Source organism: Musca vetustissima, unplaced genomic scaffold, assembly GCF_032173495.1.
Source record: "Musca vetustissima isolate MV318-11 ecotype Yass unplaced genomic scaffold, APGP_CSIRO_Mvet_v1 utg199156, whole genome shotgun sequence".
NCBI classification, from domain to species: Eukaryota; Metazoa; Arthropoda; class Insecta; order Diptera; family Muscidae; genus Musca; species Musca vetustissima.
In genome coordinates this window covers 13,251-31,021 of record NW_026880668.1, presented here as the reverse complement: position 1 = coordinate 31,021, position 17,771 = coordinate 13,251, and the positions used below count along the sequence as shown (strand labels likewise).

Sequence of the window (17,771 nt, the reverse complement as noted above, 5' to 3'; positions counted from 1 at the left end):
AATTCAGATTTCATTGGACAGAGCGAATTTATTTTTAAACAGTAACTTTTCTTTTTGTGTCTTATTTTCCTTTTTGTTATCGATAGCTAATTTGGCATCGATTCATCGGAAATTACGATAGTAAGCATTCGATATCGGATGCGGTCATGGTTAGTTCGATGATTCTCGACAGAATAAACTCGAAAGTCATAATTTGACACCTGCTTGGAAGTTTCTATCGAAGATATTTGGTTCAATTCATAATGCAGCTTTTTTGTGGCCATTGCGTTAGAAGTAATTTTGCGTTGTCGGATTTGCTGTTCCATTTATCCCATAGGTGCCCTATTGGCTTCAGATCAGCGACAGTATCCAAAAGCTTAACTATATCAGCAGTTTGCTTGGGGTCATTATCCTGCTGGAAGTAGTTGTCGTACTCCAGACGCATTTTCTCGGCGCTCCACATCAAATTTTTCTTTAAAATATTAAGGTACGCATATTTATCCATGATAGACTCGATGAAATGCAATTGTCTCACGTCACTAGTAGCCACACAACCCCATATCATTCTACCGCTGCCGCCATGTTTCATAGTCGGTACCAAGTTGTTCGTATCCAGCACCGTACCCTTTATCGCAATACCATCTTGCGCCCATTGATTACAAAAAACGCAAAACTTATCTCCCTTTCTATTAAGGGAACCTCCCTCATTCTCGATTTTAAATTTTCAAGTTTTTCAATGGGCTGGTAAATCAATACCAAAGCTTGTTAAGGTTTTTAACTTTGCAGATATATATATTTGGAGATTTAAATGGAAAAGACAAATAATTTACAACATTTTTTTGTTATTGTTTTATGGGATTAAAGAAAAGTCCTTATTTTTGGTGGCGGGCATGATAACTATTCACTGGAACATCGGAATCCGAAAATGCATCGGAATCAAAAATCAACAAAATGGCAGACCTTTGAAAAAATATTTTTGGAAAATAGCCTATTTTTTACCACAAACCAAGTTAAACACTAAGGAAGATCTTGACCGATTGGATTTATCCTAGTTCATACCATAGCTATACACTCTCAGAGAAACGTCCCAAAATTTGGAATTGATCGGATTAGTTTTTGATGCTAGATTTTCACTTGAAATTTCATAGGGACGTTCTTGAATTAGTATAGATTCCAATTAAATCAGAATAAACATTTTTTGAAACCGAGAGTGGGGGATCCCCTTAACTTAAAAAAAAAACTAAAATTTATCATATTGTAATGGATATAAAATATACTGGATTTTTTAAAACTTATTTCGGGATTTTTTGTCTAATTGTATATATATATTTTGTACGCAGACTTTTTCTACTGAGTGTATATTTGTTCGATTTAAAATTAGTATATTAAGTTTTGTTGAGATCGGTTTAAACAATCTGAAACAATTTTTAATGAAAATACCAATGTACGCTTTTTTATAATTTTTTGTTGGACTTTTTAGTTTTTTAGTATATAATACGTACGTATAATACGTAAAATTAAACTACATCGTATGATAATGTCATGACATGGTGTTAAATTATTTCCGAATTATGTTTATTTCTATTTTGAAAAAATAATGATAAATAAAAATTCAGTTATAGATCAAATGACAGTACAAAACTACAAAAAAAAAATATTCTATTCAATGTGTACTTGAGCATACGTTTGTCTGTCTATACGCACATTCTTTTCCTCTATGATTTATATTATATTAAAACTATTTAAGTACATTTAGAACACTTAGCAACAAAATTATACCAATTGTAACATCCTTAGTAGTATTTTAGTTTGTTGTTGTTGTTTTTTTTTTAATTTTTATTTCACTAGATTCCCCCGAAATTTGGGGGACTGCGGGTGGGTTTCATTGATTCATTGCCAGGGTGTGTGCATCGGTGTAAACAAAAGCATCTAAAACTTTGTTCATCTATTTGTATACACAACTTGAAGTTGTAAAGTAATTCTCGATTCTTTCTTTTCTAAAGAAATTTTTATTTTATTAGTTGTTGTTGCTGTTATTGCTACCTTTTCTCATTGGGAAATTTCAAAATTTCTATAGGACAATGTTGCTTGGATGCTTATTTGCTTATACTCCTTCTTCCTCAATTTGTACAACAACATCATCCACATTATTATCATTAGCTTGAGGTTCTTCCACTCGCTCATCCGTTTCCACTTCTGTAGAATTTTGATTACATTGCTCCAGGATTTTCTCCGGTATCGAGAGTGAGCTATGCTTACGCTCAGCTAAAGCGGTTTCACTGTCAGCCTTCAACAGCGTCGAACGTCGTTCGTTTATTATCTGATCGTAGAAGTCGTTGTTCTGTTCCAAATTCCGATGATCCGATCGTATATAGAATATCGAATCATCATGTTCGGGAGCTTTTTGTACCTTGGGTCGATCATAAGTCCGTGATGAGTGACTTCGTTGCAAATTTTTAATACGTTCTTGCTGTGGCAAAGATTTAGTTAGCTCGACAATAGCAGCATTACCCATTAGTGGCAGGGAGTCAGGTCGTGGTTTTTTCAACATACCACAGTGGTTGGGTGATTTCAAATTTGTATTTGGTGGTGGGGGTGGTGGTGGATCAACGGGATTGATGGTGGTGGGTGTTGTTGTCAGCGATGACAGGGAGTCGGTTGGTTTCAATTGTAGTGCTTCGTCGTAATGTTCTAGTCCCTCTTCGGGCAGACATGGTTCTAAACTCGACTGACCGGAGAGTTGTCTTATTGGGGCAGGTGGTTCGGAGCATACTGAAAGTTGACTTCTGCAAGGAAAATATATACATAGGCATACATACATTAATAGATATATATATGTGTGAGAAATTTAAACAACATATTGCGATACGTAGAGCGGGTACGAAATAAGAACTAGAAGGGTACGAAAAGTAATACAATGTACTTAATATGCCCTAATATACCCTTTGTATTGGGTATATTGAAATTCGAAAGGGCAATCGATTTCTTGGTCCCAATTTATCACGGTTCATCGTATATGTTAATATTTAAATAAAGATAAGCAAATCCGAACTTTAAACAAGGCTTGGGATGTCAATGGAAAAAAGCGCCCACAGTCTTCAAAATACCGTAAATTGTGGAGGGATATTTTCTACGAAGGCTATGCTAAAATATTGCTATGCCATAATATGGGCCTATATCAAAAACTTTCTATAAAGAAGTTCCGATCAATTTTAGTTATTTTGAATGTTCATCTCAAGATGATAATAGATCGAAATGTCCGAACTTAAAACTTGGAATATCGTAAATATGGAGGGATCTTTTTATGGAGGCTTTGACAAATTATGTACCTATATCGAAACCAATGTTGTTTTTCACGGAATGCCAGTTAAAGCCACTTCGCCACAGCCACAACATACGGCTGGAACCTTCAAAATATCAAAAATCGATCGGGACCTTTATAAGAACCTCATATCATGACAAATTTATATGGGTTTTTCAAGTTCCCCACTTTTTGCCTGAACATAACAAAATTCACTTACCGAAATTCTTTCTCCACCGATGGCGTTGCCGAAGGCCCGGAACAGTAACGTTTGGGGGAACGTAATATTGACTTGGGCACCACCTCTGGACTATGCAAATCGACTTGTATACGCCTCGAGTCTATACTGGAGGCTCGACTTACAATTGACGTTCGACTCGCGATTGACGAACAACGGACCGTCCAGCGGCCACTATACGATGAATCCGACATTGTGGAACATCTGTAATGAAATAATGAAAGAAAAACGGGAAAACCGCAACATAACGCATGGATTTTAGTGAACTACTGATCAGGGGGGAGAGGATATAAACGCAGTTGCATTACATTTACCTTCGATTACCCAACGGACTCGTAACTATTGCTTTATCCTCCTCATGCTCGATGGGTTTCTGACGGGCCAGCACGTGTCGCTTGGCTGTGTCCGAACGTTTTGTTCGCTCCGCCACCCGCTCCCTTTGCTTTTCGTTGGCCACTCGGCAACTTTCGTCGAACGAGGCGGCATGGTGCCAGAGCAGTTTGTTGTTGGCCGGCGGCGGCTGCAGCAGAGCACACTGTATCGATGACGTGCTCTCTCGGGTGGCTCTTTGAATTAAACTATTACTAATACGAGTACCACGATTTTTGACCTGGCGCCCACTGTTGTGTGACGCCGTTGTCGGTTGCGTGAATGTGGAGGTGTTGTTGGTGGTGGGATTTGAGTTGGAGGCATTGGTTGCAGGACGTTGATTGTGGTGCGAGTGATGGTTGTGGTGATGGTGGTGATGATGGCGATGGGTTCGATGCCGTTTGTGTTCCGCCAACAGCAGGGTTTTGTGATTCGGCGAGAGTAAATGTGATATATTAGTGGAATAGGCGAGTGTTGATGAGGAGGCATGATGGGTGGAGAGGTTAGGCACAGAACCAGTGTAGGAGATACGTCTCAGTTTTGGTGAAAAGCGAGCAGATGCACTAATTCGTGTTGCGGATTTTTGTAATTTTGCAATAAAACATGTTTTCGATTAAAATAGTTTATGGAGTTTTTGGATGGAGGAGTTTTAGTTTTTTCTTAGCGTATGATTTATATTTGAACTATCGAATTGTTGGGTAATATTTGGTAATTACAACAAAAATATTCTCCAATTTTTATATGTTTTTGTATCTTTTTATACAAAGCAAACGAAAGCGTGGAAGAAGTGAAAGAGATTAGATGTTTTGGCTTGTGACTTACCTCAGGGTTTTAGAGAATTTTATTAATTCTGCCGTTAGAGCTTCACGATCGAAGGGCGCGGGTGTTGCCTGTGGCTGTTCTGTAGCCGGTGATGAACGAAAAACACCAAATTGTTGATCCCATCGTGTCGTTTGGTATTGAAGACCTTCGAAGAGATTAAAAAAATAGCAAAGTAAGACGATTGATATGTTATTCACATGGAATTTTATATTTAATCTATATCTATTTCAGAAAATTTGGAGCCAATTTACAAATGTCCTTCTGTCCATTGTCTGTCTGGCCGGCTGGTGCGCACCATAACCCTCGAAGGGAATAATCAAATTCATCCAAACTTTGAACATCTTATTATTTCCTCCAAACTTGGTTTAGGTTTGAAGATGGGTACCACTCCTTCTGGTACCTTCCACACAATATAGACAATATTGTGCAAAAAATCCTGTGTGGAACACCGAAGACCTTCTCCGCAAACCATAGGGCATATATCTGTCGGCATAGCCGACCGACACTTTTTTACTTGTTTTTATTTTATAGCACAAAAACTTACCTATTGCACGCCTTTGAGATGCCGAACTACTTTGATTGCTACGCACTGTAATTTTACTGCCATTGACACCGGCTCTGAAACGTGCCGGTACCACTTTCGCCGCTGAATCTCTCGCCTCAAATGTCATGACACACGATGCGACGACAATAAAGCCACCAAAACCCATAACAATGGGTCCCACATATGAAAAATTATTCAAATGAAATCCTTTCAGATCATTTTTAACGCGAACTGTGGCATTGCCACGTAGTTCGGAACCGATGGATAAATAGTCAGCATAGTAACCTGCATCGGGTGAAAAAATATTATTATTTAAACAAAAAATTAACACACAGATATAAACATAAAACATTTTATTTGCAGGGGGTGTTAATTTTCAGGGGAAATTAAATTATATTATTTAAATAATTTTTGTGTGTTAAATAATTTATGTATATGTGAAGCTTTGCATATGACAACAATTCAAAAACTCTCACAACTCCCCACACTCTGGCCAGCAAAACATTAAACAAATGAGTTTTCATATTTCCCCAGCTATTCGATGAAACAAAAACTTAAAACATGTTGGAAAAAGTGATTATGTAAATTGTTAGACACTTACCTAATGTTGCCATTCCCGCGCCAAGCAGCAGCAATGTCACACCCAAAATCAGGGCTCGACATGCATGCCACAGGCATTTCGATGACATTTTTCCACGCACCACCTGGACATTCCATGTTGCACCTGAGGCTGGATGTGCACGACGTAAATTACCCAACGAATGTTTGCGTCGTTTGCTGGCCGCACTACCGGCAGTACGCCGGGAAGGCATTACATCGGGTTCAGAGTGTATCTGCTAAACGGTTGTTGTAATGTGTTGAGCACCCTTGTTGTTATGTTGATGTTTGAAGTGTGTCCTGATATGAATATCCTGTCAATGTAATATAGACATACATGTTTAGGGTTTATTACATTATTTGCGGTGTATTTATGTGTGTGTGTGTGTCTGTTTTTCATGGAATCGGAAAAATTTGCAATCGGGTATTTTATTTAGATTTCTTGGAGGCAATACCAAAATTGACGTCAATAATTATTCATAACTCAAATTACCATGGTAATGATAATCTAAAATAGGATTACAATAAATCAGAACAAATCAATACTATTAAAAAAATTAGTTTTTAAGGACTATCATAAGTGCGGATTTTTTAAAAATATTTTTTCAAGGACTATCATAAGCGTGGATTTTTTTTAAATAGTTTTCAAGGACTATCATAAGCGTGCACTTTTTACAAAATATTTTTTCGAAGACTATCATAGACGTGGATTTATTAAAAATATTTCCAATTACTGTCATAAGCCTGGATTTTTTAAAATATTTTTTTTCAAGGACTATCATAAGTGTGGATGTTTAAAAAAAATTTTCAAGGACTATCTAAGCGTGGATTAAAAAATATCAAAGACTGTCAGACGCATGAATTTTTTAAGAAATATTTTTCAAGGACCAAACTAAGCGAGAATTAAAACAAATTAAGAACTTTTATTTCAAAGGACTATTACAAGGCATGGATTTTTGTATAAAAAAATATTTATGCAAGGACTGTTATGAGGCGTGTTTTTAATATTTCCTAAAGGAATTATAATGAATTTTTTAAATATCGGATTATTATAATGCGTAGATAAATAATTCCATAGGATTATTATAAGGCCTGTTTTTTTAAAGATTTCTATATTCGGGTTTTACCACACTGTGGTTCAGGTATTATGTATTTGTGCATATGTTTGTAACAGGCAAAAGGAAACGAGATAGATACATGGTTCCTTCGGAGGATATGCATAGAATCACTTTCTAAATTGATCTATGCATGTCCGTTCGTCTGTCTGTCTGTTCAAGTTAAATTCTAAAAAAAGTACAGGTCGCAATTGAATGGTCCGAATTGAATGAAATTTCGTAGAGGTCACTTAATTGGCCCAAGGACGAACCCTATTGAAATTGGGAAAAATCGGTTCAGATTTAGATATATCTCCCACATATATGTATATATATATTTGGATTTGGACGAAATTTGGCACAGCGTACAAAACTTAATCTAGAATGACGTGTACTAAGATTTATATATAGCTCCCATATAATTTTTCGCCCGATTTTAACTGAACCGCTCGGTTCAGATTTAGATATAGCTCCCAAATATATTTTCCTTCGACTTTATGTAAATTGTGCACTAAAGACCCAAAGTTTGTACGATTGACACATAATTTTGTGTAGTGTACTGAAGTTAATAAAAATAAATCTCTGGCAAATTTCATTGAAATCGATTCTGATTTATATATAGCTTCCATATATACTTTCCTTGGAGTTTAGGTAAATTTTGCCCCGCTTGACACGAAATTTTGCTCGACGTATCAAATTGAGACTAGAATGACGTTATTGCGTTTTACTGAAAATGGTGCATATGCAGACACAGCTTCCATATATGTATATATTTCAAATGGTTGTCTGATTGTGATTAAATTTTGAAGAGTGAGGCCTACCGAATAGCTTGTATCAAGTTCGCTCTGAATCGATTTACATAAATTTGTCCCATTGTACGCAAAAGACTCTAAACTTGACCGAATGAAATGAAATTTAGCATAGATTCCAGAAAGGCATAAATATCGCATATTTGAGTTCGTTCAATTTCATGTCAATGTTCTTTCGAAAGGGCGGAGTCTGTTAGGAGACATATGTAAAATATACCCAAAGTGGTGAAGGGTATCATATCGAGCCATATTCGCAAAAAAAACGTAACCCTCAAATTTAAAATTTTACCGGAGAAGGTTTGTTTTAATAAATTCAGATTTAATAGTCAACCAATCAATTTTGGTAATACGTGCAAATTTAAAAAAAAACGTCCTTATTGCTTTATTGTTTTTCAAAATATTCATTTAACATGATATTTGTCTGTCATTTAGTTTGATGTGCAAATATCATTTGACTTTTAAATTCTTTGGATCAAACATTACAACTATTTATATATGTGTGTATGTGAATGTTTATAGCAATTCAATAATATATGAAATATGTATAAAATTTAACATATAATATATATATATATATATACTAGCGAGCCCGGCAAACGTTGTCTTGCCTAGCAATATTGTTGATGTATATTTTTTTAGATTTGTTTTTAATACATTGGTATTTACCAGAGCACACATAAAGAAACATTTTAGTACTGAATTTCTACAATTTGATGTTTTTGAGCGAGTCTTCTTTCTATTTTTTGCCTTCTAAAGATTTGATGGATATACATTTATTAATATTTGAATTCGTGGAAAAATTTAAATTTGAAGGCACATATAAATTTGACTTTCGGATTTAATTAAATTTTCCCAATATATATCATTTCCAGATTAAATGAAACCTTTTACAAATTAAATGAAACCTTTTCCAAATTAAATGAAACCTTTTCCAAATTAAATGAAACCTTTTCCAAATTAAATGAAACCTTTTCCAATTGAAATGAAACCTTTTACAAATAGAATGAAACTTTTTCCAAATTAAATGAAACCTTTATTCTTATCTAAGGAAATATGATATTTGCAGTAATTTTAAACCAATATTTGAAAATTAAATCAAAGAATATTAACAAATATAGTTGTATGGCTATGTAATTAACATAAATATTCTTTAATTCGGTGTGATTTCATTTAATATCTTTACTAAATAAAACTAAATAAATAGTAATACAAACAGGGGTATTTCTTGACATTTTAATAAATAAATATTTAAGAACAAAAATTGAAAACCCGGTCCTAAATGCGAAATACACATTTGACTTAATAAATTGTTGATGATAAGGTAACTGCTAATCTTAATGAAGGGGTTCCCGACTTGCAGCTTGTGGGATTTTCAAAACCATGTCCATAACGTAGTTAGAACAATCTTGCCGAGTAAGCTTTTGAATACTTCGCTCCATTACATCAACAATGTTATGTTCCATTGAAACGTCGCACGTTAAAGTTTTAGCCAATGATTCAGATGTCGTGTGGGGTATATGGCTCGGCATTATTGTGCGTTTTAAGGCCACCTTATTTATAGACCATATTTTGCATAGTCTGATTATAGGTACTTTTAAAGTAGTAACAAATACCCTATAAATTGCCTTTAATTTGGTATTTCATGTAGGGTAAGGAACTTCTCTGTAAATTGTCGGTATAGTACTTTATGGTATATGTCCCACATAATGATAAGCATATCGATCTAGCCGTCCCTTCAAAATATGCTTTTCAAGATTTTCGCGTATTTTTCTCAATTTTTTCTTTCATAAAAACCTTCTCACTTTAATTACAGATAACAGAAAAAAAATTTTAGTCAAACCGGTCCCGCCGTTCTCAAATTGATGAGCTACTATACGTTTTTTACATCAATTTTATAAGTAGATTTAATTTTTTTTGTACTTCAATTTGAAAAGTTATTCTTTGTTTGGTTTGACTCCCACGCGCTATTCACGAAAACAGGTTATGTATGAATTGGTGTCGGAATACTTAACATCGATTAATCACCCAATCTCTAATCCGGCAAAACGCATAGAAACTATATAGCGCGCCATTTGTCAAACGATGTTAAAATTAACTCAAGAACTTGAATTACGGTACAAAAACACAAAAAAAAAATAAACAAAATTTCAAACTACACAGAAACACTCCTCACGCCCCTTAGAGTCTGTACATACAATTTGGTCAAAATCGGTGCAGTAGTTTTTGACTTTAGCGATCACGAACACACACGTAATTTTTACATAGAGAACAGATACATATATTCAAATGGAATCTTTTAACATATTTCTGAACATCATGGCATGGCTAATATGTTATTCTAAAACCCGATCGCCATGAAATTGATGAATATTGTACGATTTCATGTAAGTACTGCTTCATAACGTACTGCAAAAAGTCTACAGCGACATGAATTTGTAGAAAAGCCCTTGCATATATAGGTTCTATATATAATTTCGTGCCACAAACCACACCTTCTGAATAAAACGTAGACAACGACTCCATCTAGCATCAAAAATTGCAAACTGAATAAATGACATGTAACTTTTTTGAAAATGTAATTTTAGTGAAAGTTTTTTTCAGATATAAATAGGTAATTTATTCATATAAGCGCAAAATTTATTTGAAAATAAAAATATATAATGGAAATCTAAATTGACCCAGCCAATGTTTAACATGTTTTTGTGTAAGTAAACAAGCGATGGGAACTATAACGTTTTCCAAAACATTCATGTAGACAATCCGATCCATTACTTCATAAATCTATAAATAGATGGAACTCCTAAAAGAGGTCAAGTGAAAAAATCGTTAAGTTCTACCGGTTAAAACTTTGGATACACTCCACCATAGGTTTACCGACAGATACTTGCAATGAAAATATAGGGAACATACCAAAAAGTGGACTATACCGATAATTCTACATGTACACCAAATAAAAATGTCAGCAAATTTTTAATGTGGATTTTTCCTAAATTCTGAAAACCCAAAAACGTGGACTGATACTGATAACGTATGGCAGAATAAAAAATCTTTAAACTACTGCAATTTAAATTGCAAAGTTATATGAGGCTATGCCTAAAGGGGACCGATATTGATTATGTTAGTGTAGGAATTAGCGAATATTTGGGCTATGCCTAAACGTGAACCGATATATGAAAAATTTCAGTACGGTGATTACAGACGGACCGACAGGTAAGTCGATCTAGCCGACTTAGAATTTTACCCTGATTAAGAATATACATACTTTATAGGGCCGGAAATTATTATTTCGATGAGTGAGAAACGGAAAAACGAAATGAATATATCCTCCATATTATGGTGGAGGGTATAAAAAGGTGGTTATATGACGACTACCCCTAAAAAAGGTAAAATATATAATTTATGGGAGGGAGATTTGTTTTTTGTTTGTAGTTGTATACAAAAAAACCAATTCGTTTGAAAAACGCGCTCGAGAACCCCAAAATACCGAAAATTAGGGGTTCCCAAGAAATTGACACATCGTTACCTAAAATGCAAAAAGGCGTAACTAACAAAAAATTGAAAATTGACTTTTTGAATAAATTTGTTAAAAAAATTATAGTCTATTATTCGTCATATGCAATATCACCCTGCCGGCCATACTTTTTTTGACATGTTTATAGTTTTCATTCAAAACTGTGTTTTGCTTCTCCTACACACATATGATTTTGTTAGTTACGCCTTTTTGCATTTTAGCTAACTATATACTTATAATTTTCCCGAAAAAGTGAACCTATATTTATAATTTTTAGTGGAGACATTTGGTACCAAAAATGAACAAAATGTACAAAATTTCATCGAATTCGCCAAAAGTTGGCGATCTATCTCAATGCGTTTTGAGGCTAGAGTGATTACAACAAACCGACGGACATGGCTAAATCGTCATAGAAATTTTTTTTAACATAGCTGAAGCCGAGGTTCACCACCTTATAACTCGGGAATTACTTAAGCCACTCATTTCACGATCTTCGTGCCAGAGTAAAACTAATCCAACAAAATTTGACTACGTCTCTTATGTATCATTTTTCAAAATTTTAACTGCATCTACCTTTATATTATGCTGACATTTTGAAGCTCGATTTTGAGTTTTTTTTATTTTACTTCTTGATTTAATACGCATTAAGGGGCTTATAAAAATCGATTATAATATTATTGTAGTCGCGAATCTGAGTAATTAAATATATATTTTGTGTATGTAGTATGCACAGTTTCAAAGCAGAACTCATCCAAAAGTGAACATTTTGTGCGATCCAATTTCTAAAAACCTATTTTTGGGGGCCAATTTTTAAGATCTGTCAGTTGAATGATATGGTACGCGATCAGTAAGGTTTTTTATGTTTCGGATGTAATAAAATCTTCTTCGTGAAAATCCATCTACTAGAACGGCGGGAACTAGACTTCCAAAAACACGAAATTTGGCAAAAAAAATGTCTTTGAAAATTTGTAATTTGTATTTTCTTTGGATCATTTCCTTTTCAATAAATAACCTGATACGGATTTTGAAATTTTGCGAAAACAGAACTTTAAAAACTTCAGCCGAAAGAGAGATGTATCAAATTTATCTCAAAAATAGAGTGAGCTGGGTCATCCATGGTTCTTAATGGACCGCATTGAAACATATATTGATCGAAGTATTTTTTAGGGTGCACACCGAAATCGGATGCGCGTTAATGGTATATGGAGTTTTCGGAAATTATTCGCGTTTTACGAGTTTTTGGGCACTTCAATGCAACATGTAGTACATCTTAGCCGTCATATGAAATTTCGCAAAATATATATGGATTGGAAGATAAACTTCAGTACTTCCTGGAAACCGCATGCGCATCAAATGATTTTGGGAATTACGCGATTTAGACGCAATTTAAGATGTATATTTCATAATATAGTTTTATTTTAAGATTTATTCCTATTTATAGAACCCCAAGATTTATCGGAAGGGTCTTGATATAATCCGCATGCTGTAAGTGATTATTTTTATATATGTAATTTTTTCGGTGAAATTCGGGTAAAATAAAAGAATATATTTTTTTGTTATTTGAATTTTTGCCTTGTAAGGGCAGAGATCATTTGAAAGTAATTTTAAGTGATTATTTATACTCTTTCGAGTCGATGATCTAAGTTTTGCAATGAAAAGGAAAGTCAGGAGAAGAACCTACGTACCCACCATTATACGACGCGTTTCGCCGTTGGTTAAGCGGCTCATCAGGCATATTGAGCTGTGTGGCTTTACAAAGGTCGTACGTTGATAACTTGTATTTATTCCGCCCTGACGCGAAACTTGCATATGCGAATTAAATCCTAATTTGTCAAAGTTCGACATTTGCCTTCATTCTAGAACAGTCCTTTTCAAAGCAAATTTTTGTTGTAGCGATGGGTTATTAATCCACACACCTACAATTGCTTCCATGGTATACACATGTTTTTACGCTACCGTTTTGGAAGTGTGTTGATGGCTCAGAACGTTAAGTGGTCTGGCAAGGCAAAAATTCAAATAACAACAATTAATTTCAGCTGAGCACGGTATCAACTACTATCATCAATCTAGGTACCAAAAATTATTGATGAACTACGAAAACAAAGAAGCCGATTTTTTGAAAATGGAATATTAAAAATTGGCAATATTGCTCATATACTTTATAGGTTCGGAAATTATTATTTCGATGAGTTTCAAACGGAAAAATAAAATTAATATTTTTTGTGGATTTAGGAATGATAAATTTAATATACACTCAAGCTAATGATGGAGTGTATAATCATTGCAATGAACCCGCCTTGCTGTTCGTTTGTATTGAATGTACGAGTCCTGTCAATCGGTATTTAAAGATAAACCTTTTATTTTACAAACTTCCTTATTGTTTTATTGCCTTTTAAAATATTCATTTTGTATGAGATTTGTCTGTCGTTTTAACATTGTTTTCGTTTGCTATTGTTCTTTATTTTATTGTTAATGCTTTTCCATTCGAAATTCCGTTTCCGTTCTGTGTCATGTCGTTTCGTTTCAGTTGGTGGCTGCAATATATTTCAGTTTAAATGGCATTGCAGTTCAATTTTTAACAATTATTGATACAGTTGCAGTTTTTTTTATTAAATTTGTATATCAAAAATTCCATGTGTGTAAATGTAAATGTATTTGTATTCCATCATATCTGAAATCAAGATAGATATTGCAAAATATGTGATATAGCTTTCAAATTCTAGAGTGGCGTAGGGGATGATAGATACCAAGCAACGGCTCTGATTGGCTTTAACATGGCGAAGTCCAGGCTTATCTTGGTCCCTCTTTCATCTCAATTGTGGACACTGACCTCCCCGAGGTGCCACCTGGGGAGCTGTTCTCATCACCCGATGAAATAGTGAGCTAATATGTGCCGCGAGTTCGCCTATAAGAACTATAAAAAAATGGGTTGAGGTGTCGGGTTAGTTGCCCACTCTCGGAAACCCCAACCAACGTATAAAGGACCACGATCTGCGAATCTGCACTTTTGCGCACGTTCTACAGAACAGGCGCAGTGTTCGCTTTGGCGGATGTACTCAAGAAGTACAAAACCGATATTATTGACTTACAGGAAATGCTATGGAAAGAGACAGGCGTAAGTAAATCAGACGATTACGCCATGTATTATAGCTGCCGTGAAACGAGACATGAATTTGGCTGCGGATTTATGGTTAACGGGAGAATAAAAGACCTCGTCTCCAGAATCACTGCAGTAGATGAGCGAATTGCTATAATCCGTATAAAAGCAATGTTCTTCTACATCAGTCTCATTTGCGCCCATGCTCCGACCGAAGATACAGATGAACAGACCAAAGACATATTTTACGAGCGTCTAGAAACAGCATATGACCGATGCCTTGGCCGTGGCATTAAAATTCTGCTAGGAGATTCTAATGCAAAAATCGGAAGGGAAAATATCTTTGACCCCACCGTCGGAAAATTCAGCCTTCATGAAGAAACATCCGACAACGGCATGAGGTTGATTGACTTCGCGGCAGCAAAAACATGGTAGTTAGTAGCACCAGATTCAAGCATCTCGATATACACAAGGCCACCTGGATCTCTCCTGATCAAGCAACGAGAAATCATTACCTTGTGGCAGCCAAGGTACGCCCCCGTCTTAACGTAGCAGCAAAGGTGCGATCTAACACAACACGGGAACTCGACGTCGCACAACAGGTAGCCGAGGCCTACTCCGCTCAACTTACCCATCTGCTTGAAGAAAGCACTTCTTGTGCCGATAATAGTATAGAAGCACTATGGCAAAGAATTGCCCACTCACTACAAACTGCAGCGAAAGCAACACTTGGGTACCAAAAACCACCATCAAGAAACCCTTGGTACGATCAGGAGTGTCGTAATGCTACTGATGTGAAAAACGCAGCGTATAGGGCAACCCTGCAGACAGTAGCAACACGTAACGTGATGGAGAATTATCGGGAGAAAAGGAGAGAGGAGAACGTTTTTTCAGAAAAAAGAAGAAAGAACAAGAAAAACGTGAGCGTGAGCAAATCGAAATGTACAGGAGTCAGAATGAAGTCCGGAAATTTTACCAACGAGTAAAACACCAAACCGAAGGCGCAGGCACATCCTCCCGTAGAGATGAAGAAGGAAACCTGGTGACAGATACAGACAGCGTGTTGAGTATCTGGTAGGAGCATTTTGAAAAGCTTCTGGTATCAAATAGTGGCGTTGAAGAAGATACCCCAGAACCAATAAGAGATGATGGTATAGAGTGTATACCGCCTACCCAAGATGAGGTCATAAAAGCAATTAATCGGCTCAAGAACAACAAAGCAGCAGGAGCTGATGGGTTACCAGCCGAACTATTCAAGACTGGTGGCCAGATGCTGGTCAGGAGCATGCACCGGCTGATCAGTACAATTTGGCTAGATGAATGCATGCCCAATGATTGGAACCTCAGCATACTGTGTCCCGTGCACAAAAAAGAGATAAGACGATATGTGCCAAATATAGAGGAATAAGTCTCCTTCCCATCGCATATAAAGTGCTATCCAGTGTGCTGTGTGAACGATTGAAGCAAATGGTCAATGACATTATTGGACCATACCAATGCGGCTTCAGACCTGACAAATCCACCATTGACCAGATTTTTGACTCTGCGCCAAATCCTGGAAAAGACCCACGAAAAACACATCGACACATACCACCTATTTGTGGACTATAAAGCCGCATTCGACAGCCCTATCCGTTCAGAGGTGTTTTAAGCCATGTCTACGTTCGGCATTCCTGCAAAATTAATACGGCTATGCAGGATAACTTTAAGTGACACAAGATCAGCAGTTAAAGTAGGAAAGGACCTATCGGAGCCCTTCAATACCGAACGAGGATTCAGACAAGGTGACAGTTTGTCGTGTGATCTTTTTAACATCCTACTGGAAAAGGTCATACGAGACGCAAAGATGAACAGAAATGACACTCTGTACACCAAACAACACATGTTACTCGCCTACGCCGATGACATCGATATAATGGGTCGAACATTGCGAACAAATTGAAAAGGAATCTGCCAAAGTGGGTCTGGCAGTAAACGGCGAGAAGACCAAGCTGATGGTATCAACGCGCAAGACGTCCAGTAGACTCGGATCAACTGTGGAACTTGAGAACTACAGCTTCGAGGTAGTAAAAGACTTTATATACCTTGGTACCGACATAAATTAAACGAATGACATCACTTTTGAAATTCGGAGAAGGATTGCGATGGCCAACCGATTCTACTATGGTCTGAGCAAACAACTCAAAAGCTAGGCCACATCCCGCCAGACCAAACTCACACTTTACAAGACGCTGATACTACCCGTGCTATTATATGGATCAGAAGCATGGGTACTTGCGCAAGCAGATGAGGCAGCTCTTGGGGTGTTTGAAAGAAAAATTATCCGAAAGATCTACGGGCCGATCTGCGACGACGGTGAATATCGGCGTCGAATGAAGCACGAGCTCTACAATTTATACGCGGACATCGACATAGTCAGTCGTACTGACTATGTCGACCTCCCCGCGTTGCCACAAGCCATCTAAGTAAGTAAGTTTCAAATTCTACACATTCCATTCCGTATAAGATAAATAGGAAAGTGACGGTAAGTAAAACAAATCCTCCTTCGAACCTGATTAAACTTTAAGACATTCTAGAAATGAACAGACTTAATTTGATATTCATACTGAGTAAAAAACCATCAAATTCAAATTTTACAAATGACTATAACGTGACACAATATTAAAGTCACTACCTCTTTAAGTCCTAAAATTCCTTGTGATGTAGCGAAAGGAAACACACACGCACACCCACAAGGGCTTACGACCAAAAACCACAACAAAAACAATACCATTTGTGCCAGCATTTTATTATCATTTCAGCAAAAACGTTTTGTTGTGAATTTTAAATTGTCCAAGTGCACCCAACAACCGCCCACCACGTCCTTGATGAACAAGTCGCTGATGTTAATGACGAAACCCAAGACTCGTACAAAATTTGTCACTTTGAACCCAGCCACATGGCGAAGCAACCTTGGCCATTGTAAAATTCTCATAAATGTAAATTTCTATTCTCGGAATTATTTCGCATAGATCTGTATGAAAACAATGACAATTCGGTATAAAAACAAATAGGTGCACAGCGGTGGAAATTTATTTTCACATTAAACTGAATTGCAAAGGTAGGTTACTTGGAATTTTTAAAATACTGGAAAAACAGATGAGAGGGCTTTTTAAACTTTTTATTATTTTCAAAAACCATGAACATTGTTAAGAGCACACAATATTGAAATTGTTATTAGAGACCCAATTTGTAGTTATCTGGTATAGTAAATATTTCCAATAGTTTTGGCTTTAATATGGAGCTAATTCCACTACCGGAGTTAGATCCACGTTTTTATATAACTTCCATATAACGTAGGGTAGAGTGGTGGAATTTGGAGGGCCCAGTTATATGAGGCCATAACCAGCGTACAAAGGTTTATTTTCGGG

At 36.1% G+C, this 17,771-nt stretch overlaps 1 protein-coding gene across 1 annotated transcript; it reads right to left on the bottom strand.

Moving 5' to 3' along the window:
• Positions 1 to 2,083: 2,083 nt before the first annotated feature.
• On the bottom strand, positions 2,084 to 6,079 carry LOC133326426 (uncharacterized). The gene is made up of 6 exons (XM_061535077.1): positions 5,855 to 6,079; positions 5,254 to 5,538; positions 4,710 to 4,854; positions 3,833 to 4,450; positions 3,501 to 3,722; positions 2,084 to 2,765 (listed from the first exon to the last, which is right to left on the bottom strand). Exons 1-6 carry the CDS (start codon positions 6,063 to 6,065, stop codon positions 2,084 to 2,086), a joined length of 2,163 nt encoding a protein of 720 aa, XP_061391061.1. The 5' UTR covers positions 6,066 to 6,079.
• Between the last annotated feature and the right edge of the window lie 11,692 nt (positions 6,080 to 17,771).

Excerpts from the sequence above, each read along its gene's own strand:
- LOC133326426 (XM_061535077.1), bottom strand. The coding sequence starts at position 6,065 with ATGCCTTCCCGGCGTACTGCCGGTAGTGCGGCCAGCAAACGACGCAAA. Across the intron at positions 4,451-4,709 it reads AAATTCTCTAAAACCCTGAG|TGCATCTGCTCGCTTTTCAC; the intron begins GTAAGTCACAAG and ends AACACGAATTAG. Across the intron at positions 3,723-3,832 it reads AGTCCGTTGGGTAATCGAAG|ATGTTCCACAATGTCGGATT; the intron begins GTAAATGTAATG and ends ATTTCATTACAG.